The 25,228-nt window shown below is 55.4% G+C and overlaps 9 protein-coding genes across 9 annotated transcripts in view; 2 read left to right on the top strand and 7 right to left on the bottom strand.

Annotated features, from left to right (window-relative positions):
- Window positions 1-878: 878 nt before the first annotated feature.
- Window positions 879-1,826, top strand: CHGG_08255 (uncharacterized protein; the record flags this gene model as incomplete). The annotated part of the gene is made up of 1 exon (XM_001225910.1): window positions 879-1,826. The coding sequence occupies one exon, from the start codon at window positions 879-881 to the stop codon at window positions 1,824-1,826; it is 948 nt and encodes a 315-aa protein (XP_001225911.1).
- A 1,226-nt stretch (window positions 1,827-3,052) lies between these two features.
- CHGG_08254 (uncharacterized protein) lies at window positions 3,053-4,353 on the bottom strand (the record flags this gene model as incomplete). The annotated part of the gene is made up of 4 exons (XM_001225909.1): window positions 3,053-3,520; window positions 3,574-4,058; window positions 4,117-4,174; window positions 4,243-4,353. The coding sequence occupies 4 exons, from the start codon at window positions 4,351-4,353 to the stop codon at window positions 3,053-3,055; spliced, it is 1,122 nt and encodes a 373-aa protein (XP_001225910.1).
- A 1,420-nt stretch (window positions 4,354-5,773) lies between these two features.
- On the bottom strand, window positions 5,774-6,317 carry CHGG_08253 (60S ribosomal protein L26; the record flags this gene model as incomplete). The annotated part of the gene is made up of 3 exons (XM_001225908.1): window positions 5,774-6,058; window positions 6,123-6,235; window positions 6,299-6,317. The coding sequence occupies 3 exons, from the start codon at window positions 6,315-6,317 to the stop codon at window positions 5,774-5,776; spliced, it is 417 nt and encodes a 138-aa protein (XP_001225909.1).
- A 626-nt stretch (window positions 6,318-6,943) lies between these two features.
- Window positions 6,944-10,372, bottom strand: CHGG_08252 (uncharacterized protein; the record flags this gene model as incomplete). Its single annotated transcript, XM_001225907.1, has 3 exons — window positions 6,944-9,795; window positions 9,904-9,919; window positions 10,259-10,372. 3 exons carry the CDS (start codon window positions 10,370-10,372, stop codon window positions 6,944-6,946), a joined length of 2,982 nt encoding a protein of 993 aa, XP_001225908.1.
- Window positions 10,373-11,121: 749 nt separating this feature from the next.
- On the bottom strand, window positions 11,122-14,540 carry CHGG_08251 (uncharacterized protein; the record flags this gene model as incomplete). Its single annotated transcript, XM_001225906.1, has 4 exons — window positions 11,122-12,227; window positions 12,287-13,988; window positions 14,048-14,401; window positions 14,466-14,540. 4 exons carry the CDS (start codon window positions 14,538-14,540, stop codon window positions 11,122-11,124), a joined length of 3,237 nt encoding a protein of 1,078 aa, XP_001225907.1.
- Window positions 14,541-15,760: 1,220 nt separating this feature from the next.
- On the bottom strand, window positions 15,761-18,614 carry CHGG_08250 (uncharacterized protein; the record flags this gene model as incomplete). Its single annotated transcript, XM_001225905.1, has 2 exons — window positions 15,761-17,676; window positions 18,500-18,614. The coding sequence occupies 2 exons, from the start codon at window positions 18,612-18,614 to the stop codon at window positions 15,761-15,763; spliced, it is 2,031 nt and encodes a 676-aa protein (XP_001225906.1).
- A 341-nt stretch (window positions 18,615-18,955) lies between these two features.
- On the bottom strand, window positions 18,956-19,888 carry CHGG_08249 (uncharacterized protein; the record flags this gene model as incomplete). The annotated part of the gene is made up of 1 exon (XM_001225904.1): window positions 18,956-19,888. One exon carries the CDS (start codon window positions 19,886-19,888, stop codon window positions 18,956-18,958), a length of 933 nt encoding a protein of 310 aa, XP_001225905.1.
- Window positions 19,889-21,147: 1,259 nt separating this feature from the next.
- Window positions 21,148-22,506, bottom strand: CHGG_08248 (uncharacterized protein; the record flags this gene model as incomplete). The annotated part of the gene is made up of 4 exons (XM_001225903.1): window positions 21,148-21,528; window positions 21,581-21,625; window positions 21,683-21,808; window positions 22,009-22,506. The coding sequence occupies 4 exons, from the start codon at window positions 22,504-22,506 to the stop codon at window positions 21,148-21,150; spliced, it is 1,050 nt and encodes a 349-aa protein (XP_001225904.1).
- Window positions 22,507-23,885: 1,379 nt separating this feature from the next.
- The window catches only part of CHGG_08247 (uncharacterized protein), a gene marked incomplete at both ends in the record, with an annotated part of 2,667 nt that continues 1,324 nt past the window's right edge, over window positions 23,886-25,228 (top strand). Inside the window, 2 exons of the mRNA XM_001225902.1 lie at window positions 23,886-24,377; window positions 24,508-25,159. Coding sequence (XP_001225903.1) covers window positions 23,886-24,377; window positions 24,508-25,159 — 1,144 coding nt within the window. The remainder of the gene's footprint in view (window positions 24,378-24,507; window positions 25,160-25,228) is intronic.

Below are 25,228 nucleotides of genomic sequence, written 5' to 3'. Positions count from 1 at the left end.
CGGGCGGTGGCAAAGCACCAGGAAGAAGGATGGAGGCTCTCCTCCTAGATAGCGAAGTCCACAATCCATAAATAGGCGTTGATCGCTTCAATGTGTAGCTTCACAAGAACCTGTCCTCGCCATCGGTTATAAAGTGATGCCTCGGGGTGAATTCGCGGCTTTCCCGAATGCTTACGCTCTTCCAACCAGAGCCATGTACAAGCAAGGAAAAAAGAGACAGGCAAGAAAAGAAGAGGAAAGGTAAGCACCGTATTTCGGTTATGGCATCACAGACGGCAGTGCTGTTGTTAAGGAAGCAGCTAACCTCGCATCTATGGGTATCTCATGAACCTATTGAAGCCGGGCAGCTTTTACAAGATATATATTCTACGTTGCCAACTCGGGTACCATGCTCGTCCAGAATAATCAGGCCACCGAACCTTCCTCCCGAATATTCTCAAGCTTCATCCTTTTAATTCAAGTCGCCTTAGCCCCCCCGGGCTGTTTCGGTTCCTTCCAGAACACTCAAGCACCGAGATAGACCACGCCAAAGTCATCTCACCCAAACCCTGCCGATATTATTTGAGAAACCTTTATAGTCTTTCTCCAACTTAAGCTCTCAGACAATATTTATTTTCGAAAATCGTGGGCTGTCAACAAATCTCCAACTCGTAGGCTTTTGCTCGCCCGTCTGCTTGCTCAAGAACCACTTTGCAAACTTCCCAGTCCGATTCCGGGCGTCGGACTCAGGAGTCGGATCAAAACCCCGAGATCCTCAAATATCGAGTTCGACTCACCAAGAATGAGTGGGATCTATCCATATCCCCCCCAGAAAAAAGCACAAGCTGTCAGCTAAGCGTCTCCGTGCCCCCGAGGGGCAACCCATAAACAAACTCAAAATGTCGCCAGCCGAGCAAGCCACGCCAAAGTGCCACGCGCGGGCCGCCGTCGGCCGCCGGGCAAACACTTTGCGGTTGGTGTTGAGAAAGCTCTGCGGGGATATCAAAGACGGAGATCAGCGCCCGAACCCGCCAGACCAAGAACAAGCCCAGCAGCCGCCTGCCGCAGAAGCAGCTCCAGAAAACGTTGCGCTACAGCCGGATGATCATGAGGATCCGTTGACTCGGTTGCCGAATGAGAGTCTAGACATACACAATATGCGCACTGGGAATGGCTCGAATGGCGCCTGTTCTGGCCCTACGCAAGAGCGTGCCCTCCGCAGACGCAAAAAGCCCCCTAACCCCTTCAGGAACAGCTCTCTAAACGCCTCTACCAACAACACTCCCCACGGCGCAATGGGCCAACCCAACGCACACAGCCCCTCCGGCGCCGGCCATACTTCAGGGCGGATCCTCGACCAAACACACGCCGAACACCCACCAGCAACCCGCACACTGCCTGTGCTTTCTCCTCCGTCCTGCTTCGAGGAAGCCCACCCCCTTGACGCCGGAGCCACAGACCCCATCGACGACTCCGCCCTGCCCCCGTACGTCCGCAGCGACTTGATGCCCACGCCAACCACCTACCATACCCCAACACCCCCGACGCAATCTCCAGGAGCCAGCTACCAAGCCCACCCCCTTACAGCTGCGACGACTGTTACAAGGGCAACCCCATCCCCCCCATACATCACTCCCCCAACCCACCACGACGCCAACCACCACCACAACAACCACAACAACCCACCGCCCTTTCACCCCCCATCCCACACAAACCTCCAATACACATCCATGCGCCTCGCCCTCATCACCGACATCGTGCAGCTCACCCCCAACGGCACCGGCGTGCGTGTGACCAACCGCCGCGAGGCGCTGCAGCGGGCGCCGGAGGCGTTGGGTCCTGTCTAGGTAGGGAGGTGGGGAGGGGGGGGGCGTGGATCCTGGGGGATGGGGATGGGGGATGGGGGAACCGGGGAAGGGAGTAAAACGGTTGGGGGGTGATTCGGTGGGGGGTGGGGCCGCGCCCATTTATTTAAGACTTCACTTGTTCTACCTTAAGGGGGGGAATGGGGTGGTGGTAACGAGCTGGCTGCGCTCTCCGAAGGAAGGTGATGGAAGGAACTGAACTGAATCCTCCAACTGGCCCGTGAGTGAGAGAGGTCCTCCGGGGCTCGGGGATGGGAATGATCGGTGTCATCTGAGAGAGGGAGGGGTTGGGCCGGTTCGGTTGTGAGCCCATGCTTTTGCGGGGAGTTTGGGGGATAGGTTTCGGCGTTGGTTTGGGTTTTCGTAAAGTTTCTTCATCGAATGGCGGGGGCGTATCGGCAGAGAAACCGGCTCGCTAGGATCTCCTCGGCGGGAGTTTTGAGGCGTTCATTTAAGTCTAGACATATCGGAGGGAAGGGGGGGACGGTTTACCTGGCTTTAGGGCTAGGGCTCATCTTCTCTCAAATAGCCAGAACTCCGCGCTCAAACGGTCCGGGTTCATGGCTCCCCAAATTTTGGAGTTGGCGCGGGAAACCTGCAGAGGAACCGGACTGGAGACAGACCCTGAAAGACATTTATAATAGGGGGTAAGGCAGGTCTAAGCTGTATAGTACCCTATCCCTCGCAATGGCCCAGTGTTCGGGTTGAATTGATGGTGTCTCTGAGAGAGGGAGGGGTTGGGACGGTTTGGTTGTGAGCCATGCTTTTGCGGGGAGTTTGGGGGATAGTTCGGCGTTGGTTTGGGTTTTCGTAAAGTTTCTTCATTGAATGGCGGGGCGTATCGGCAGTGAAACTGGCTCGCTAGGATCTCCTCGGCTGGAGTTTTGGGGCGTTCATTTAAGTCTAGACATATCGGAGGAAGGGGGACGGTTTACCTGGCTTTAGCTAGCTCATCTTCTCTAAAATAGCCAGAACTCCGCGCTCAAACGTCCGTTCATGCTCCCAATTGGTGAAACCTGCAGAGAACCGGACTGAGACAGACCCTGAAAGACATTTATATAGTAAGCAGTAGCTGTATAGTACCCTATCCCTCGCAATGCCCATGTCGTGAATTACCGTGTCATACGCCCGGTTTCTATTACGCCTCAACGCCGTTTCTCCACGCACAGCATCACCAAAGCACCACCAAGGCACTGCTACCGACGGCTCTACCGCTGCGGCGGTGGCACGGGTGCGGGCGGCAGATTCCGAATCTGCTTGATCAGGAACTCACGCTCGTCGATAAATTGCTCGTCCTCGGTGCGGTCCTCAAGAAAGTGCGACAGGAACTGCAGCAGCTTGTCCCGGTTCATGATGAGGATCTTCTGCACGGGAACGGACTTGTGGGGATTGGCCACAAACACCTTGAACACATGGAAGCCTTCATACTGCACCATCTTGCGGTCGTCGCGCAGCAGATTCATGCAGATCTTCAGGTGCTCGCCGCGGTCGACGTAGGCCGTCATAATGTTGTAGTTGGCGCGGTCGAGCAGGATCTCGCCGAGCAACTTGATCGACTGGCGCTTCGTGACGTAGCTGTTGGACTGGACCAGCACGTTGTTGTACCGGTCGAAGAATAAGTCAAAGTTGACGGCCAGGTAGCGGGGGACCAGATCTTTGTGCTTGGTAATGAGTTCCTACAAACGTCAGCTACGCGAGATACACGGGGCTTGGGGCTGGGTTGGCTCACCCTGAAGGTTGTGAACGCATCTGCGCTCACCTCGAACGAGCTCTTGTCGATCCAGTCGAAGAAATTCCAAAACACGCCCCTCCCGCTTTGTGGCCGATCCGGGTTGATTCCCCCGACCCCCCTGGCACTCGACCCTTGTTCCTCGCCGTCGTCATACAATATTATCGCGGCGGCCGCCTCGTTCTTCAGCACCTCCCTCAGCACAGTGCCCGCTGGCGTGGCGCTCTCCTTGTGATCGTACCCCTTGCACAGCTCCACCAATACTTGGGGTCGCTTCTCGACGACGTAAGCTAGCGCCAGCGGTTCGGGCTTTTGGGGCCCTGTTGGCTGGCGGAAGCGGAAGATGTAGGAGAAGATGACCTGGGTATCCTTTCGGGACTCGAACGGCAGTCGGTGTAGGTGGACGGCGAGGAGGTAGAGGAGATCTTCTTCAATCATGCCCGTTACTAATTGGTAGATCTGCTCCGTGTTCGGCTCGGCCTCTGCTGGGCGGTCAGCGGGGGGGTTGCCGTCGGCGTCGGGTTCCCCGGGGATCGGACGCACCGTGTGTGCCCTGTAGGAGCTGTTTCATCTGTGCAAGCACTTTCGCGAGCTCCTCGGCCTAAACTGGGAGTCAGCGGGACGGATGGAGGCGCACGCCCGGCGGGGTATCGTGTTGTTGATGTTTACCTTTGCGGCCCCCTGCGGCCCGTCCTGGAGTTTCGTGACATGGTCCCTTGCCTGCTTGGCGAGATCTGACGTGTTTGTCCTTGTGCGCGTTCTCCCAAAGAAAAAAGACATCTTGTCGGTTTACCGACGTCGCGGCGGGGTTGAGGGGTTGGCGATCGATGCAAGCCCCAGTGCCGAACCGGGTCAAGTCGCTCGAGTGGGATCGTGCGAGCTTAAAGGCCCGAGGATGCTCAAGCCAGCCGCCCTTGGCAGGGAAGCCCGGAGAGCCAAACAAATCGCGAATGCCAGTCCGGATTCCTCGAATTCGACAAATAACAAAACAGTGGCGCCTATCAAGGGTTTTGGTAGGTAGATGGTGTCGTCAAGCCCCAAGTTGCAGGATGGAACCTTGAGCAAAGGGAGCTGTTGCCGCTTCAGCACATGTGCATGCAGGCGCCCCTGGCAACCACATTTACCCTGCAACACCCAAAACAACAAACTTGGAAAACCTCTGGACGGCCTTGATGATGTCAATCGAGAGTGTAGAATGGGAATGGCAAGGTCCTTTGATCAACATCTCATACGGTATGGTATATAAAGAGGTTCGTTCACAAGGCCGAGGAAAAACGAACAGAAATAGCCTGGAGCTCACAAGACCACCAAGGTCCTCGCGTGGTTCCTCACATTCACCGCACGCATTTCGTCAACCACGCTGTTTGGAGTCATTGGTTGCGGAATCCAGTCTATTGTTTCATTTCCTTTGCTTCTTGGAGCTTGCCTTACGCGCTAAAACCGATGGCTCATCTGCCGGGCTTTACCTTGCCACATGGCGCCTCGCTGATGAAATCTACGTTGCAGAACCGTCATCGTGTGCCTCGACATCAAACCTCCATTCTCATCGAAAAATCTCCGTGGAAGTCTGCAGCCGAGAGCAACAGGGAACTGGTGATCCCCCATTGCTGGGCTTGCTCTTCGCCAGTCGTATACCTCGAAAACCATTGGGCTAGTGGTCAACGCGGAGATATCCTAGCGGTTGGTGTCCCTACCTTCTCAGGTAACAAGGGATTAGGAAACCGCCAACGCCGAGCTTCATGGTCACTCTGACGACCGAATGCTCATGTGGCTATTGTTGGTCCCGACGCTCCTAAGAGGGTTAGCACGCACGACACATAAGTCACGAAGTCAACGGCAATCTAAAGCCTCTGCGGAACCTGCAAGAGGCGTGGGCTTCGGGAAAACCTCCCATGGAACATTTCACAGCGCGCGCGAAGCGACTGGCATTGTGAAACGGCCATTGAGAACTATGTCTCGATTCGTTGACTGCATCTAGATCTCGGGGCCCGTCCCGTGCGTGAAGTCAGGTCATGCCAAGTGGCAGATAGACAACCGCCTAAAGTATGCATCCGTAAACCGAAGCCGCAAAGACGCCAGGTGTCGACCGGGTAAACCTTTGACGAAAAGCAATCCTGGGTATTTCTCTTCGCCGCAACCGAACCGAGTTGTCCCTTTTTGTCGTCCTTTTTGTCATTCCTCCAACGCCGGCTCAGGTGATTCAAGCCTTGTTCTTGCCCTGGGCACGAGCGACCTGGTCACGACCGGCCTTGATGCGGGCCAGAATGTCCTCACGGTCCTTGTCGAGCTTGAGCTTGGTGATGACAACGTTGCTGGGGTGGATGCCCAGGGGAACGCTCTGGCCGCTGGCCTTGTCGCGGGTGACACGCTCAATGTGGATGACGTATTTGAGACGGTACACCGAGAGGACCTTGCCCTCCTTGTCCTTGTTCAGGCCACGGACAATCGTGACCTCGTCGTCCTTGCGGATAGGCATGCTCCGGACCTGCGTGCGAATGCGTTAATTAAACCGTGCGCTTCAACCTGAGATGCGTAGGCTGGCAACATACGTTGTACTTCTCACGAAGCTCCTTGCTGAGGGGGGCGCTCATGATGTTCCGGCGGATGCTGGAAGGCGCGCTGAAGTGCGCCTTGCGAGACTTGCGCCTCGAGGCGGAAACGTCTGTAGGTCGCTTGTTAATAACCAAATTGACTGAATGTCAGAAAAGAACATTTTAATACTTACTTGCGCTGACTTTGACCATTGTGATTGATCGTGCCGACAGAGGACAAGGAGTTGACTGTTGATCGCCGTGATCTTGACGGGAGCAGGAAAACGAAATAAATTGCAAGTTCTGTGGGTTTGTGGGAAATCGGTGCGCCCTGGCAAATTTTAGCCTACCGCCTTCCTATTATGTTTAGGACCCACACCGAGAAGTGGACCCGTCGGTAGGCCAAGGGCGCCCGCTCAGGGGCATTGGCATCAGCTTTACAACACTGCCTTAAAGGTAGTCTTCCTTGGGCGGCGCACATAAGTAATTGACTTTGAAACACCACTGATCTCGACCATCATAGAGGTAGATATTCATGTCATACGCCACACATGGCTGGGTCCATTCGCCTCAACCCACGAATCCAATAATACAAACCGGGACGTTAGTCCAAGAATCCAAACGCCTATCTATGCTCAATACATGTCTTGGGTATATCCAACGACCCTGACGAAAAACAACTGATGCAGTCCATTTTCAACCCCAATGCCAACGCCAGCAGCTATGCTTGAATCCAACCCTTTCCCCGTGAGGCGCTAAGCCCGTTCCTCTTCCGTTCCAACCAAAACTCCTTTGTGACCAAACCCAATGTAAAGGGGCAAAAAAAAGAAAAAGTATTATCATCCATACAAGTCCTCTGCAGACTCTTCATTGATATCGGCAAACTCTACTCTCGGCTTTAAACCCCCCACGCCATACTGTCGCCTCAGCTCTCGTTCATGAGGCGAAGGTAATATGGCGGATGGTGTCGAAGTCGGACGGTAGGCCAGCGTCCGCATGCTACCTGTCCATCTTGTCGGCGTGCTCATAAAACCGGGGTCATCCAAGTCAGGTATCAGGGGGTCTTCGTCAAATTCGGCCATAGGTCCCAGGGCGGAAACAGAATCGCGAGGGCGAAGGGTGGCCAACTGGCTGACCGTGTAGAAGCCCGTTGCAGGTGTGGACGACCGTGCAAGCTGCTGTCGGACGCTACGTCGAGCGGAGAGGGTGCTGAGGTGAGGGTTGTTGCGTGCCGCTGCCTCCGGAACAGCTTTCTGTTGCCATTCGCCGAGAATCCGGCGGCGGACGCGTCTTTCGTTCTTCTCTTTCAGTGTAACAGCCATGTGCCGCTTGCTTTCGTTCTGGAGGTTCTGAAATTCCCATTTCTCCCAGCAGCGTTTTCGAGTCTGCTCTGCGTCGTATTCAACAGCGTCCTGCATGTTCTCCTTCGCTTCCTGGAGCTGCGCATGCCATTTCTCGCAGTACACTTCGACTTCGGCATCTGCGGCGATCTGCTGAACGTTTTCTAACCTCTTTGCCGCGCGAACCCAAAGGTCGAGACAGTCGTTGAGGTCCTCCCGTTTGTAGTGAAGATTGGCCTGGCGAGCATCGTGGTGGGCATCAAACGCATATGCGGTGGCATCCAACCATTTTCCAAGACACTCCTGGGCCAGCTCAACTTTGTAACTTCGTCGAAACTGGCGAAGCGAAGTCATCATCCGCTCCCTCCGCGTGGCCTCAGCAACAGCTGGCCACCTATCGAGCACGTTCGATACGATAGATCTGGCCCGCTGCTTGTCCGCCTTTCTCCGGTAAAACCCGTCGCGAGCTTGGCTCTGTTGGCAATGCTCTCGCCAATGGTCCACACATGGCCGGGCTGTGCGGTAGAGATTCACGAGGTTGGCGTTCTGTCGTTGTTTCCACATCTCATCGGTTTCTTCAAGCCAAATGTCGACCACCTCGGTTTGAGTGTAATATGTGTCAACGTAATCCGCCTCCTGTTCATGTCGTTCTCGCTCGCCACGAGCTTGTGTGAAAGCGGCGAAGAATGCCTCGAGGGTCTGTCGTTTGGTTCTAGTTTCCAAATGTCCTTGGTACCAGGTAAGTTTCTCTTCAAGAGCCCAGTGTTCGAGAGTCGCAGCCTTAGTCTCGAATTCATCGCGTTCAATGAACAGTTTGAGCTTCATCTCGCGTTCCCAGTGCCCCAAGGGCTCGTTGAGCAAGAAAGCATCGGCAACAGCGGCTTCGCCTTTCGCGTCCTGGGAGATACTGTTCCAGGTTTCCAGAGTCCGCACTATTGTGTCTCGCTCTTGTTTGCCGGTGTACTGCCTCAGCAAAGCCGAGAGTCTGGCTTGCTCCTGCCAGTAATCCAAGTCCCTGCGACAACCCAAGACCAGCCACTGCCGTGTGTACTCGTAGGCATTGTACTGCTGTGCGTCCACCTCTTCGAGCCAGATATTAACTACCTCGTCGAGCACGAGCCTCTCGTCGAGCGCTACCGCCACCTGGTACTCATCCCGAGTATCGCGTGCTTTGTCGGTCCAAGCGTCTAAGCATTGCCCGGCCAAGCCAAAAGCGTAGAACTCGTCTGCGAGGCGTCGCTTGGATTCCTCCCACATCGTATGGAGGCTTTGTTTGCAAAGGTCTTGCTGGTGCCATTGCGCGGCGACTTCGTGGCGAACCTCATGATGCAAGGCGACTTGGCTCCATTTTTGGAGGACGTTGCTCAAGATGAAGTTCCTGACCTTGGTCTCGTCCTCGACGTGTTGCGCGTGCCAGCCCTCGAATGTCCGCTTCCGTACGAGATGCCTGCGTGCCACTGCCGTCCGCTCGCGCTCTTCTCGAGCTCGCCCCTGCCACTCCGCAAACACGTTGTGAATGGTAATAATCTCGTACACCCTGCTAGCGCGTTTCTCCATCTTCGCAACGTACGCCTCGTATTTAGCCGCTTCTTCGGCCTTGATCCTCAGCTCTTCCGCCGCCGCGGCCTCCTCGCTCCAGATGTCGAGCACCTCGCCAAGGAGATCGTTGTTATCGTACTCAATGGCGATTGATTCCAGCTCGTCGTTGTTCCGTTTTGTTTGGCAGGCGTATGCATGCCACATGCCAAAAACATCCTTTGCGAGCTCTCGGTCCTCCTGGGACCTCAAATGTTGCAGTTTTCGTTCCAATAATTCCATATCCACAACGGGGGAAGCTGCATCAAGGTGCAAGGGTTCCTGAACAGCTCGAGGTCGAGCATCGGATCCAAATCCGAGTGGGACTGGGGTATGAACGGGAGAAGCGGTTTGCGCGTTATCTTCCCGGTCAGAATCGCTCCCACTATCGCGTCGATCTCTTGTAATCTTTCGTGGAAGTTCAGAAGTTTGTTGCGGGTGGAGGTGTATGTCGTCGGTGTTTGTGTCACTGGGCGCCAATGAGGAGCGAGAGTCGGGTCTTGCTGAGGGGCTGCTTGGGACGAATTCAAGTTGAATACCAAGTCCTCCTAGGACAGATCTAAACTTATCGCTAAGCGTGTTCCCAGATCGCTGCCCCCCAATCTTAAAGATGAGCCGGGCGATGTGGGACGGCGTGTTTTCGGGGTCAATGCCATGGCGGGGGAGGATTTCTTCAGCGGCGAGAAACAGGGCGTTGGTAGGGAGGCGCTCCCGCTCTGGAAGAGTTGGGTAAAGGGTTTCCGCAAGTGTGACGATCTCGTGAACCAGTTCGATGTCTAGAGGCGTACAGGTCAGCTCGCTGCCAGCAGCTGGGGCGGGAGTGGCGGGTAACTAGGTCACAGCGACAAAGAAACAAAGAGATATATCGGAGAATGGAAACTTACCCTCGTCAGAGTACGCCTCGTTACGACCACTAATGTAATGAAACACAGAAGAGATAGTAGAGTCGGCAAGAGAAGGAGAAGCAGCATCATTGGGATCGCCATGATGGAAAGCAGACGATGGGTGTTGCATAACGTATTGGGAAGGTAGCTCCGGGGCATGATACCTCTGGGAGCAAAAGCTAAAAAAAACTGTTGTGGGTTGGGATTGAATTGGTTTGGTTGCGATTCTACACAGGCGCAAGTCAAATTCAGTTTGTTTTGAATTTGGGCGCAAGTGCGATTGTACGCGTCACAGCATTCGAGACAAACGTCAACAGAGTCAGGAAACTGCTTTGGTGAAGCAAGAGCAGCTAACTTGTGAGCAAATGCGCCGTTTCGCGGATCGCAAACTGGCAATCGCGATTTGAGAAAGCTGGGGGCGAGGGACGCGTCTAGCAGCGCGTAAAGGGAACTCGAGCTCGCGGGGCATGTGAATTTTGGGGGAACCCGATCGCTTCAGGGATCTCGGTGGCTGGGAAGCTACTGTGGGGCCGTTTGAACCGTGCTGCTCAATCATAACACTGTCTCTTGGCACAGTGCCTACTGGGCTATCTGACAAACCTCAAAGTCAAAAAGCCATGCAACCTATTGGCGATCGATTAAAGCCAACTTTGAGGTTGTTGTGGTAGGCGACTTCCCGTCTCAACAAAGGCCATCGCTTCACTTCATCAATCCGAATTCCCCGTCTCTCAAAGGAGGAGACGAGCCAGTTACCGCACCCCGTACAATGCAGCCAAACTTGAAAACCCGTCCGATTCAGCGGTTTGCCCAAGCCGTCTCGAAATGCAGTGCTGAGGTACGTCGAGGCCATTGCCGCCTGGGCTCTGCTTATTTCAATTATATCCTGACGTAACTATAGGCCGCTGTCTACGGTCAGTGTGTTTTCAAGGACTACAACTCAGTGCACAAAGACCTGTGTGCGAGGGAGTTTATGAAGCTGAAGAACTGCTACCTGGTATGACCGACCTACGTCTCCGCGTCCTTTTTTGGGTTCGAAGCCCCGGAGTGTACACCGTCTTACTCATGCAACCAGGCCGCAGCAAAGAGTGGAAGGTGAAATTTGTAATTTCAACTGCTCAAGATAATCACGTTCATCCTTGCCTATCTATTTTCTTTACGTGGTACATCGAGGGCCGGCCAGACATCGGCATCAACCTCCTGCTCCAACAACCCAACACCCTACAGCCTCAGAAGCCGTAACAAGAAGGTGGCCTTGTTCACCTCTTGTTCCTCCTCAGCAATGATGCCCTCCTCCTTCTCCGCTGGGATCTGGCCCTCTACGTGTGTTACTTCGTGTTTATCGAGCGGCCTCCTCAACGCCTTGGCAATGGTCGGCTGGTGTGTCTCAAACACCTTCGCAAGGCCAATCTCTTCCGGATCAGCCAGGACCTTGTACTCCATCTTGATATCATCTGTGGTCTGCAGGCCGGCCTTCTTGCGCAGACGCTGTACCCGGCTGATAATCTCGCGAGCAAGACCCTCCTCGGCGAGGCCGGGGTAGATCTCGGTGTCGAGGATGGTGAGGACATCGTTGTCCGTGTTGGTCTCGAGGTTCTTGGACGCCTCGTCTTCCTTAAGCCCACGCCTGACGACTAGGTCACCCTCCAAGAGCGTGATGCCGTCGACAACGAGCTTGCCGCTGGTGGCATATCCATGAGCTTCATCACTGGTGACGTTCGGGAGGGCCTTCTTGACGCGGCCCATGTCTTTCTTGAGCTTCTTGCCGAGCACGGGCCAATCGGCCGTGACACTGTATTGGACTCCATACTTGGCCTCATCCGACGTCAACACGAGATCGTGAACGTTGAGCTCTTCGGTGATGTATCCCTGAAGCGACTCCACATCTTGTAGGTATTGGGGGTCATGATGGATGACAATAAGCGTCTTCAGCGGCTGCTTCAGACCAATGGTACCCCTCTCACGGGAGTATCTCGCGAGCTCAATGACTTTTTGCATCCGCTGCACCCGACGCTCGATGTCGACGTTGAAAAGCTCCTGCCGGACTTCGGGGAAAGGCAGGAAGTGGATACTACGAGCATCTTGACCCGGCTTCTCAGTCATATGAGGGAGGAGCCGCAGGTAGATAGTCTCGGTAAGGAAAGGCGTAAAAGGCGCGAGGCCACGGCACAGGGTAAACAGAACCTCGAACAGTGTGTTCAGGGCGTGGAGGGTATCATCGAGCCCATTCTCGCCCTTGAGGCGCTTTCGGTTGAATCGAATGTACCAATTTGTTGTGTTGTCAATCAGCTCGAGAAGCTTGGGTACAACCGTGTACAGGCGGTAAGCTATGACCGGAGTCAGCGCTCAAAGTTCATCGTCATCTGCCAGGGGAGCTACTACTAACCTGCCATCTCCTCGTTGACAAACTTGAGTAAGCTCTGGCAGCTGGCCAGGATCCACTTGTCCATCACGTTGGTGTTGGAGGTCTCCATGCTCGAGTCGAACCGGTAGTCAACGTTCTCCACCTTCTTCAACAAATTGACCTGCCCCTCAAAGAACTTGTAACTGTTCCAGAGCGGGAGGAGTACCTTCGCGACGACCTCTTTCACGCCAGACTCCTTGAACCTGAGAGGTTCGGCGCGTACCACGGGCGAGTTGATGAGGTATAGACGGAGAGCATCAGATCCGTATTCGGACATCACAATGTTCGGATCGGGGTAGTTCTGCAGACGCTTTGACATCTTCTTGCCGTTTTCCGCCAGGACGATACCGTTGACGACACAGTTCTTGAAGGGCGAAACGCCAAACAAGTGCGTGCCAAGAACCAGGAGCGTGTAAAACCACCCTCTGGTTTGGTCGAGGCCTTCAGCGATGAAGTCGCCGGGGAAAGACTTTTCAAATTCTTCGCGGTTCTCGAAAGGATAGTGCTTGCTAGCGTAGGGCATGCTTCCAGATTCGAACCAGCAGTCAAAAACCTCCTCGATTCTCCTCAAAGTGCCCTTGCCTTTCTTGCTGGGGATGGTGATGTGGTCGATCTTGTCACGATGGAGATCGGTGATTTCGCCCTCGTATCCACTCAACTCCTTGAGCTCGGCGATGCTGCCAATGCACACGCGCTCTTCTAGGTCGTCGCTCACCCACAGCGGGATAGGAGTGCCCCAATACCGATTTCTAGACACGTTCCAGTCGCGGGCGTTGGAAATCCAGCTAGCGAAGCGCTTCTCCTTCACAAAAGACGGAACCCAGTGGGATCCCTCAATGTTCTCGAGCATCTGGGGAATGATTTCGGGGATGCGCACGAACCAGGAGGGCACCGCCTTGTAGATTAGAGGGGTATCGGAGCGGTAACACATGGGATACGAGTGCTTGAGTTGCGACTCGACCACCAATCTCCCGGAGTTCTTCAGATACTTGATGATGTGTTTGTCGGCCTCCTTGACACCCATTCCGGCAAAGTCGGACACCTTGCTGGTAAAGCGGCCAGTATCATCGACAGGATCGGGGGGCGGGCGTCTCTCGGTAACAATGCCGTTCTCGATGGCGACGTTGTAATCGTCCTCACCGAAGGCGGGGGCTTGGTGGACGATACCGGTACCGCTGTCGTCGGTGACATAGGTAGCATTGAGGACCCTAAACGCCACATCCTTGTACTCCTCGTAAAAATAGTTGAACGGTGGCTGATACTTCCACCCAAGCATATCCTTGCCCTTGAGCTTCTGGACCACCTTGAACTTGGCCTTCTTGGGGTCCTTGTACAAAGTCCCAAGAAGCTTCTCCAGCAAGATGTAGTGCTTTCCAGTCTTCTCGTCGTGGATCTTGACGTATTCAAACTCTGGGTGGGCTGCTAGTCCGAGATGGGAGGGCATAGTCCATGGTGTCGTCGTCCAGGCGAGAAGGCTGGTTTCCGGGTCATCATCGAGAGGGAATGCGACAACGATAGCGGGATCGGTAACGTCTTGGTAGTTTTGGTTTGCCTCAAAATTGCTGAGGGCAGTCGTGAGGGAGGTCGAATACGGCATCACTCGGTGCCCCTGATACACTTGCCCCTTGTCGAACAGCTGCTTGAACACCCACCACTCAGTTTCCATAAACGTGGGGTCCATAGTCTGTCACTGTCAGCGTGCTGTAAAGAAATCTTAGTTCCTCCCCACCCAGGACAACCCACCTTGTAGTCGTTGTCAAAGTCGATCCAACGGCCCAGCCGTTCGATCGTATGCCTCCACTCCTCGCTATACCTCATCACGATAGCCCGGCATTCGGCGTTGTACTTCTCCAAACCCATCTCCATGACAGCAGCCTTGCCCGAGATATGGAGCTTCTTGTCGATCTCATGCTCAATGGGTAGGCCGTGGGTATCCCAGCCGAACCGACGCTCAACATGGAAGCCCTTCATGGACCAATACCTGGGGATAATGTCTTTGATGGTGGAGGCGAGAAGATGGCCATAATGGGGGAGGCCGGTCGCGAATGGTGGCCCATCGTAGAAGGTATAGTTGGGGTTTCCTTTAGAGAGCTCGACCTGGTTTTACCATCAGTATACGGACATGGGGCCTGACTACAAGCGTGTAAGTGGTTGTGCGTACCTGCCGCTCAAAGGCCTTAATCTCGCGCCATCGAGCGATGATGGCCTCCTCCTCCTTCGGAAAGTCGATCGACATGCTGGGCAATCCGCAAAGAAAACGACTTGCTGGAGACGCTGAGGTGAAGTTGTCGAGAGCCGGGATTTTCAAGAATTACCCCGGCGCGTGTTCTTACTTGGCGGGAGTTGCGCTGCTCTCTGACTCAACTTCAATAAATTTCATTGACTCAACGGACACTGGAGGGGTAGCGGGGTTGCGGGGTGCACGTCTGTAATATTACCATTTGCCGGCTGAAAGGACGGTTGGAATTCACCGCTTTGTGCACAGACCAGGCGAGCCTGGAAGTACCTGTGTATTGGTATTAAACGTTTTACGTTTCCCGCCCATACCGCGGTACGAGGCTGTATAGTAAGCGCACGGGCCTGAAAGAACGCAAAAGTACCATTGCAATGATACCAAACACTTTACGCGTATTTCTGCGTACCGTATGTTTGGGTCTCCCAGCCCACTCGCGAAATGTTACAACACACCCCTGGTCTGTTAGTTCCTGATGCTCGCCTGCAAGACATGGCGATTCAGCTGAGAACAGAACACAAGACAACTCGGCAAAACACCAATCTTTGCCGATTTTGTCTCAGCTCTCTCCTATCACACTAGTTGACCTGGAGAACAAGTAATAATACAGTGATAATTATGGCATGGGCCATCCACGACGCCTATCTCTTCCTTCAACTACCTAGGAAAAGGGATCTAACGCTGCTGGACTGGAGAGTTGAGGTTGGGGGCCATCTACCTACATGTACGAAGTATCGTGGGCCTGTACGTACAGCTGTGATGGGAAACGGCGGTCAGAGTCAAACCGACAATCTCAAAAAAAGCACTCTGCACTTGATAATAGATATGTCCCATATTGGGAGATTGCGTACAGTACAGAGCGGCAACCACCTTCTGGACAATCCAACAGACATCACCAAACCTACCCCCGAAACTTGTCAGAACAAAAGCCAGCATGAATTGCATCCTATCCATCAACGGGTATCCTCAAACCATGCCCATCCGTTCGTTACATCAGTCATCATATATATCGTAAGGAAAGCACATTGTACGTCGCCGACATCGATCACAAACAGCCCACGCCAGAAAAGCAAAGACACCATTCCCGGGACACCAGGCCCCTGAATTGCCGTCCGCCGCCAGACCGTATTCCCCCACCCACACCCCCACTCCACTACAGCCCATCGCAAGGCGGCTGGTTAGTGTAAGCCAGCCAGTCCACCATGGTTGCCGACCCCCATTAACTAGTCAAACCCCCACGGCAAGTCCCTATCCCTCACCTCGGTGCAGGTCAGGTAAGCGATGCCCGCAGCCCCGGGGCCATGGATCAGCTCCAGCTCGAGCCCACTCCCCATCAGCGGGCGCACGACCTCCCTCGCCATAGCCTTGAGCTCGTCGACGCGCTTCTCAAACCGGCGCAGGTTGTCGCGCGTGTACAGCTCCGGCGTGAGCTTGAGGAAGCGCTTGCACTCGTCGTGGCCGAGGTATCCCTTCTCCGGGCCCACACCGCCGCCGGACCCGGGCCCGCCGCCGAGCAGGCGGTACGTGCGCCCCAGCGACGCGAGCGTCGGTATCGGCGGCGGGAGCGCGGCGACCTGTAAGTGGCTGTTGGGGTTACTGGCGTGGCCGCCGCTGCCGCCGCTGTGGCTCCCTGACCGGCCGTTTGCCGCGCTGCCGCCGCTCCCGCTGCTGTTGCTCCCGAGCCGGCCCCTCGGCGCGGCCGGGTTGCGGGGGTTGGCGTTGGCGTTGGCGCGCTCGGGGGCGGCTGGCATGGGTGGGGCGGTGTTGTCCGCTAGCCACTGGCGGAAGAGGCTGACGGCGAGCCACTCGAGGTAGCCGCTCGCTGGGGTGATGCGCTCGCCGGAGCGGGTTGTAAGGGTGAGGCGGAAGAGGCGGGCCTCGATGCGGCTGACCGTCTCCTCGAGCTCGTCGACCTTGTCCTCGATGATGTCGACGACTGTCTCGGGGAGGGCGGCGCGGATGGAGCGCTCGCCTGCCGGCCACTGACCGACGACGTGGATGAGAGCTTCTTGAAAAATGACTTTGGATCGCGCGAGGTAGCCGAGGCGGAGGTAGCTGATGGGGTATTTGGCGATTTGCTTCCACAGGCGCGACTGGAATTGCAACATGTGATGGTCAACGCGAGGGCCGACAACCGCAAGAGCATCATACTGGTCTGCGAGGTGGAGTAGCGACTTGCATTGGACGTAGCCGTCGGCAATGTTGACGGCGTCGAGCAGAGGTGGGTAGTTGTACATAATGCGGAACAGGTTATCGTAATCTCGTAATAGGTCCTCCTCCTCCGGCGTGGGCGGTGGAAGAGTAGGAGCGTGCGTTGAGGAGAGGCTGAGGTTGGCCACGGATCGAAAGAAGGAGTGCGACGTTGACTTGCGGTGGGACTGGCGGTTCGAAGACTGGTTGTTGGGAGTGCCACCGAATATTGAATTGGTTACCGGCGGCGGGTTGCTGCTTTCCTCCTTTTGCACCAACATTGGTACGTCGTTGTCGTCAGACCCGTAGTCGAGCTCATACCGCCACCTCTTCCTGGTTTGCGCCGGTGCCGTCGACCCAGGTTTGCTGCCTTCATCGCCGCTTGCCCCTCGGTCGTCTATCCGTGCCAGCTCTCCCCCATTTGCGCCGGCTCCTTCTATCGCGCCAACTGCCCTGGACGGCGCCGGCCCGGGGACTACTTGGGCGCGCGACCATTCATTACTTGTGCTGGCTTCAAAGAAGCCGGAGCAGCGTGTGAGGATGTGTCGATGAAGGAGATAGCGATTCTCGTGCCCAGTGGCCACACGCACGACGATCTCGACGTCGCCGCTGTGGCTGAATATTGGAAACTCATTCTGCGGTATGAATGAGGCACCACCAGCGTGAGAGCGGTTGTACCGTCGCGATCGCGACGAGCTGTGTAACCCGGTCCCCCGGCCGCTGGAGCTGGTTCCCACTACCGACGACGACCCCCGCACCATCAACGAGGTGACCCCGTCGCTGTGATGCGACACCATGAGTGCGCTGGTTGTACCGTCGAGCCCGCCCAAAATCGACGGCTTCTCTGTGTTCGGTTCTGCTTTCGGTTTCTCGTCGCCGCGATTCGGTGTCGCGCCGGGCTGCCTCCTGCTTGACGGTTCCCGACTCCCGGCACGCGCACGTTTGGCAGCTGGCGTGGGAGTGGCAAGCTGATTGTCGCACGAAGAGGGGTCAGCACATCCACATGCCCAAACGGCTCGTCGTTCAGGATTGGGTTTAAATATTATGGTTGAATATTAACAAAGCCGATCTCCAAAAATTTCGAGGCAGTCCTGGGAAGAGTCCGTTTCCGGCCCAAAGAGAAGACAGTCAAGGCTGCGAGGCGGGCGAGGCTGTGTCCCAGCTGTTGACGGCGAACAAGACACAGCTGCTCTGGTTTCGCCACTAAACAGAAGCTCGGCAGACCAGGGCATTTGTCCGCTCCCCTGCTGACAACGATTGGCGACCAAGGTCCGGGTTTGCGTTGCAGGAGACTGGACCGAATGAACCACCATAGGCGACAGCGAGGAAATAGCGGGGAGTCCCGAAGGTGAAACGAAAGAAAAAGCAGACAAGCCGCCAGTTACTCGGCAAACAAAGGAAACAGGGCCATGTTCACTAAAATGCATACTGCACGTTACCTCCTAGCGCAAGGTCTTGGTGCAAGCTCCGACGCGTCTTCGCGTCTTGTCCACAGATCCGGTTTTTCTTTGTGGCCTGTGTGTGTAACGGGTGCCGGATTTCTCGATGCGACCTCAATCGATTGGCCTTCCCCGCTCGATCTGTGTCGCTTCCGGCAGAACTTGACAACGAGGGGTTGTGAGGGCAAAGGGCGACATTCGCAAACTAAGCTTACCGACGGCCTGGCCCCCCTACCTTACGAGGTTGCGATTGCTCGGAATGTGGCTTCTTTGGATAAAACAAAGACAAGGTCGAGGGTCTGCGAGCGAAGCTTGCGCAGTTAATAAACCAACCGACAACCACCCCGGCCGACCAACTCGTGGAATAGGTAACGAGATAAGTTCGCGACTGGGCGCCCAGCCATTTGAGTCCTCGTCCCCACACAGAAGCAAGAAAGCCGTTTGCCATGGTTGGCCTAACCTAAACAAGAGTAAGAACCACACACCATCGCGGTCTTTGCCTTTCTGAGAAGCCATTTGTGCTCTGCTGGGAGTTGAGGTTGAAGAAATGTATCATTGATTGTTTCTATTCGTACACCTATCATGGAGCAAGATCAAGCTGCCATTTCCGCAAAACCCGAAGAGCAAGGTTACCTTTTGCCCAGAATGAAAACCTTTGCCCGAAAAGCCGAAGTCCAGTCGTGTCAACGTTGCCAATTCAACGCCATACCGAGCACTGGCTGCTCAAAAAGCTGCGCCCAAAAAACAAGCACCTTCCCGCAAACGCCTAATCCGGATCCCAGAAGCCGATCAGCTCATGTCCATATCAGCCGAGGTGATAGGCACGGTCGAGTCAAGGGGCTTAGCCGACTCTGACGCATCCATGGTGTTGAGTCCATCAAAAACAGGCGGCGAAATTTTGAGGTTGTTGAGGGTGCCTTCCGGAGTTACGCTAACGAGCCGGCCTTGACGGAGATTTTCGGCGAAGAGGAAAAACCCTTCGGTTGCTTCAACCAAGTACGACTGGAGGCCGCGGCTCTCCAAGAGAATTTTGACGTTGCTGACTGGGTAGTGGTTCTCGATGTACCTGGCCCAACCACGCGCGGCGGCTTGGATGTGGCCGTCGTCGCTGATTCGGCTCCAGCCGATGCCGAGATGAAGCGTGAAGTCATCCACGATTGGCTGCGCAAGTGAATCCGAAGACGATGTCATTGGGTTGGTTGCCTCGCGGGTGGGGCTGGAACGGCGGCTTGGGAACCTCTCCTCTGAATGGGTAGGCGGCGTCATGTCGAGCCGTTGTGATTTATGGCTCCTGAGAGAAGGCCGCGACTGCGCCAATTGGTCGCGCGCACGAAGAGCCTCCTCCAGCTTGCGCGCGTCCTCCACAGCGGCGCGTTCTTCAACCCACGTCCCGGACTGGTTGCCGGCGTCGGTGATATAGCCAGTAGACTTCTTGATGAGCGTCATACCGGGGCCATAGATCCATTCATCTTCTGGTTCCTTGTTGACAGGAGCCTCGACCAGCTTTTCCGGGGCGTCAAGATTGACTGCGGCTTCATCTCTAGACCGTTTGCGGCCGGCGGCCGTACAGGTACGGGCCAACTGGGATCGCCATGAGGCTGGAGGGCTGAAAGGGAGGCTTTGGTGTTGCGGGAAGGGCTTGCCGAGCGAGACCTGATGAGCGGCCTGTGGCGGCATGGCGAGAACCGGCGACGAGGCGTAGACACGGTCAAACGACGGCATCTTCAAGGCCTGTTGAGTACTAGATGAGGGGAAAGAAGGGTGGTTAGAGGTGCAGGAGGTTAGTTCAGAATGTGCCAAGGGCGTGTGTTAAGTGCAGTGGAGTGCAGAAGGCGTCGAGGGCAGGATCGGCGAAAATAAGGCTGAGGAGGGGGGTGTGGCCGGGAAGGGAGTAAAGAGTTGGCCAAGAGAGAGTGGTCGCGGGAGTATCGCGACTCGGTACGCTTGTTAATTGACGACGGCAAGGTCTGAGTATTGGGAGGAGAAAGGTGGCGCGTTGGTTTGGTGAGATCACGACTTGGCGCGCGCAACGAGAATGTGTGTCGTCGTGTAAGCCGAAGAGGGTGGGTGAGGTTATGAATGACACCAATTGTCTGATTCGAAGGGCTCAGGTAGGTAGGGAGAGGCTCGTGGCTTGGTGGGTGAGAGAGCGAGGTGAAGGAGGAAAAGGTGGAAGAAGGGGGAAAAGTAGGGAGGGCTGCGGGAAACAGTGAGGCAGAGGCTGAGGGAGGACCGGCATTCGAGAACCTGGCCTGCGAGATCTGGGCGAAGCAGACAAAAAGGCGACGGAGAGCTGGAACTGTGGGTGCCGGCATGGGAACCTGGAAGTGTCTTGCAGCCATCTCCATTGGCTGCGATGCAGGGTGGGGTCTGTCCCCACAAGCTCTTGTCTGACTGGCAAACCGGTCCTGCAGCAGTTTGAGGGAGGCGCACAGAGCGGCGGAACATGCCAGGACCCTGTTGAGCCTGTAAATGGTTAGATCGGCCCTTCTTGTTCCCCCTTGTTGTCAGCAGCAGCAGCCCGCCCCCGCTCCGTGCTTCTTCCTCCGATCTGGGGTCCGTGTCGTGCCGCTCGGGCGGCCGGCAAAGTCCTCCAATCCGTCCCTGCCCGCCCTGGTGCAACCTGGGGCTGCAAGAGAATCTGTTCCTGTCCAATCGGTCCCAGCGGATCCAGCCTTCGGTTCCGTCACCACGACGCCTCCCTCACGTGCGCAAAGAGACGCTTGCGAAACAGGGTCGCCTGGGGTCTGCTCCAGTCTCACGCTCGCGCCGGGCGGGTTTTTTCCCCCTTCCATCCCCCAGAAACAGCAAGATGGTCGAGGGGGTTGAACTCGGATTTATATTGCTACCTTTGTTATGACCAGGCCAACTGTTCGATTAACGATATTCGGAGCCTTTTTGAAGTCGACGAATCCTACAATTTTCTCGTCCACACTGTGTCGACCCTTCCCGCCTGGTCTTTAACACGATTCTGCTCCTGCTCAGTCGCTAGACCGGGATGGACTTGCCCAGCTTCGCGCCATATCTCCCGCAACCCCCTCAAGCAATGCCGCGTCGTCCATGTTCTCCGTATCAGCATCTGAGCCCGGAAGTCTTGATGTTCGTAGCCCTAGGGGGCTTGGTTCCCTTCTTCGCTGCCGGGTTCGCCGGGGACGGATCGTCGCCGTGGCTAGGTCAGGTTGTGGCGAGATACGCCGGGCCGGCGCCGTGTATGATCCCTGTAGGCGATTCTGGCGGCGAGCCCGGGGTAGATTCTGTGGTGTTTGTGGCTGGGACGAAACTGGTAGGAAGTCGTTGTAGATCCGGAGCCGCCCCCGATTCATAAACGTAGGGGACGGCGATGATATTTCGGATGAGCTCCTCTGAGTACCGAAGTCAGTCACGCCGATTCGACGCCACTATCTCAAAACCTACATCGTCTCGACGAATATCCGAGGTGTCAAACGATCGCCGCGAAACCTACCACCAGGTCAGCAATCGTCACGTCTAGGACTGGCATTTATGGCTGAGACCTACTCGGCTGGAAGCAATAGGAGCAGTCGGGGGGTTGCCGGGTGATCCTGGGGGTAACCCACGCCGCGGAGTGGAAGGGCCTGCATCACTCTTCAACCTAAAATCCGTGCTATCTTCCAAGAAGGGAGCCTAGTATCTGCGGTTAACTAGGGATCGAACGATTCTTGGGGTTCGTGGTGGCTACAAACCCGGTGAGTAAACGTTGCCTGGTTTGTCTCCCCCCCTCTCATACTTGGCGAGTCCACCTTCGGCAAACACGATGGTGATAGTCCCGGTTCGCGAATCGCCGTAACACCGCTTTGTTCCCTTTCATCGGGCGATCCCCCTACCGGATTCTCGCGCGAGTCTTGTGAATCCGTCGAGCCATCATCTTTAGCGGGAGTCGTAGCATTAGGCAAGCCAGGTTTGGGCCGCAGGCATAATTGCAGTGTCCATTCCGAGCCTTGCTGCGACTTGCCTCGTGTTCTTAAACGACGCACCTGGCTAGCAGATACTTCGTGCGGCGGGGACACATCTTCCCCCGTCTCCTTATCAGAGAGCAGCAGTAGTGGCACATCCGTTACCCAGTGGTGGGCCCCGCCATTTATAATAGGGGAACTGTTTTGCGTGTTGTCGTACGTTGTCGGCGTCGTTTTACGCTGGGCGGTACGCGATGGGGGCGTCGCATGCCGGTCTAATTTGAATGTCGTATCTATTTCGACAGGGGCGAAGTCGACACAAACATTGCCCTCATCGCATTCGAGGTATCTGCGAAACCGACGGCGGTGTACAACGTCCGTGACGTCTGCACGAGTTAATGAGATCACCGACGGCCTAGGGCGTAGCATTTTGCGAACACCTTGATGTTGGTTTGATGGTGCTGATGTTGTGATCTTGATCCCGGTACTGGATGGGTGGAAACACCAACGGACGCAGTCGAGGCAGCAAAAAAAGACCTACCTCTCTATGGGGCGTTTCGCATGTTGCTTGTTGGCTTTGAAGAAAGAACGAAGCAAGGTCAAGCTAGGCGAGGATGTGACGACCTCTTTGGAATGGCAACCTCAAGCTGCGATTGCAAGACGAACAGTTTTAGCAAGTGTCAATGAAGTAAATGCACTCCAGCTTCCAACTTGTTAGTGTGTTGGAAATTATCTTCATGGTATCGAGGGATAAGGTTGAAAGCCATAGGCTGCGCCATGTCATAAACCTTTACATCAACACCGGAGTTATCTTCCACTGCTCGTACAATGATTCAGCGAGGCACCAAAAGATTCCGTTATCAAGGTGTCCGTTTCCCTAGTTTAGACACTGGATATTTGTGGAAATTTTCCCAGTCTCAAAGGTAAGGTAAAAGCCTCATATCTTGACTCAGGAATTGTTTATTTTATTTTCGAGTTGTAGGTTTGAAGAGAGGAAGTTTGTCTGTGCCGCGGCCTTCTAATGTTTCTCCTCGGTAGAAAGATATCAAAAGATCGCCTCAAAGAAGCAGTCACCCCCCAACTCTTGAATAGGGAAGAATGCCACATTTTTGTATTTATACTCAGGTTATGACTGCACATAAAAGGAGTGCGTACATGCTAGAGAACCCCAGTTCTCATCTCATCCCAAATAAAATGAGATGAAAAGGCTGTCGGGTTGTTTCAATCATGGGGGTGAACCGTGTGCAAACACAGTGTATTAATACAGGTGCACGGTATTCGAGACCCTCCGGTCTGCTCTTCCACGCAACACAACCTTAACTACGCCTATCAACCGCTCGAATGTACGGTCGAGATCGCTTCCCAGTCCCCAACATCCCTTCGTCATCAACACCGCTCGTGCTTGTCCGGCTACCACCCCATTTTCCAATCGTTTGATCGTGTTTAGGGGGGCAAGCGGGCCACGAATCCCTGCATCTCTGATGCTTTTGAGTTGGAGACGGTGAGCTGTGGTACTCGATGCCCGACACTCGGTAAATTCACGGGCCGGGCCACGAGCAAGAGGCGTCCACCCGCTGCACCTCAATACGAAATCGATTTCTCGAACCCCACGGTGTCGCGACTTCCACGGCCCACGCAGACTTCCGTTGTCTTCCCATTCGTCGCCTCCTGGCACCCAGCTCGATCGCCGGCCGCGCGTTCAGCCACAGGCTGCACGCCCAGTCTTGAAATCCTGCGTCATTCACTGTCCCGACCGTTTCCTGCCATCGTGCCCCTTAGCGAGGCCTGCCGAACCTACCCTACCCATTATGAACGGCGATATTAGTCTCTCACAGGCGCTTGGCGGCCTACGAATCGCCAATCCCGACGACTCCCCCAATCTCTCACAGGACACCTCCACGAGTCACGACGATGACCACACAACTCAAGCGGGCAATAGGACGGAATTCGAAGAGACCAGCGGTCCCAACGCTCTCCAAAATGCCGAATCTCAACCAGGGCCTCGAGATACCCCTCCCCGACAGCCCCACACATACGAATCGGCCGCGGCTATCCTAAAGAACGCACAAAACAACTTGAATGCTACACGTGGCATTCCAGGCTCAACGGGCTCCAGCGACCCTCATCTCCCTTCACAATATGGCTCATATCAGCTCGCAAATGAAGGGCAGCCACCGGCCTCTGCGCTCTTGCCTAGCCAGGGTCGGGGAGCCGAACAAGAGGTGCAAGGGGATCCGTATGGGGCCCCCAGGAACGAACAGGCTCGATCATCTGTTTACGGGATGAGGAGCGATCCCTCGGTTTGACCAACCCAATCCCTCCCAAATCCCGTCACGTGAGGGGAGCCGGTCGCATCATGTCGGCCGACCAGGCCCATCACAACCAGGAGTCGGTCCCAACGGCATGCCACCACCGAGGAGGAGTTCCAAGCCAGTAGGAGGAGGAGGAGGAGGAGGAGGAGTTGCCACAATCCCGGGCATCCCGCAAGCACCGGCTGGGAGTTATGGGCCGGAGATGCCACTGCCCGCAAGTAGTGAGGAGTGGAAAGACCGAGGCGCGGCCGTGAGCTTGAAAAGAGAGGTTGATGCCGAAGGGAAGACAGTTGTTAGGTCCGTCAAAAAGGGCGTTCGGGACTTTTCGTTTGGGCGAACTCTGGGGGAGGGTTCCTACAGCACCGTCTTCCTCGCCACCGACCGCCAGACCTTACGAGAGTACGCGGTCAAGGTGCTCGAGAAGAAGCACATCATCAAGGAGAAAAAGATCAAATACGTCAACATCGAGAAGAACACCCTGAACCGACTTACCGATCACCCGGGGATTGTCCGGCTCTACTACACTTTCCAAGACGAAGCTTCACTCTACTATGTTCTGGATCTCTGTAACGGTGGAGAGCTCCTGGGTGTCTTGAAGAAAACGGGGACCTTTGACGTCGAATGCACAAGGTTCTACGGCGCCCAGATCCTGGACGCGATTGCATACATGCACTCACGGGGTGTCATTCATCGCGACCTCAAACCCGAAAACGTGCTTATGGATGACCAGATGCACATCAAAATAACCGATTTTGGCACGGCCAAGCTCTGTTGATGTGGGTGTCCTCGAGACCCGCTTACGCCTCAACGCCGTTTCTCCACGCACAGCATCACCAAAG

This window comes from Chaetomium globosum, genomic scaffold, assembly GCF_000143365.1.
Source record: "Chaetomium globosum CBS 148.51 scaffold_5 genomic scaffold, whole genome shotgun sequence".
Taxonomy (NCBI): domain Eukaryota; kingdom Fungi; phylum Ascomycota; class Sordariomycetes; order Sordariales; family Chaetomiaceae; genus Chaetomium; species Chaetomium globosum.
Note: the sequence above shows the minus strand (reverse complement) of the source record. Positions and strands in the feature narration are given on the sequence as shown.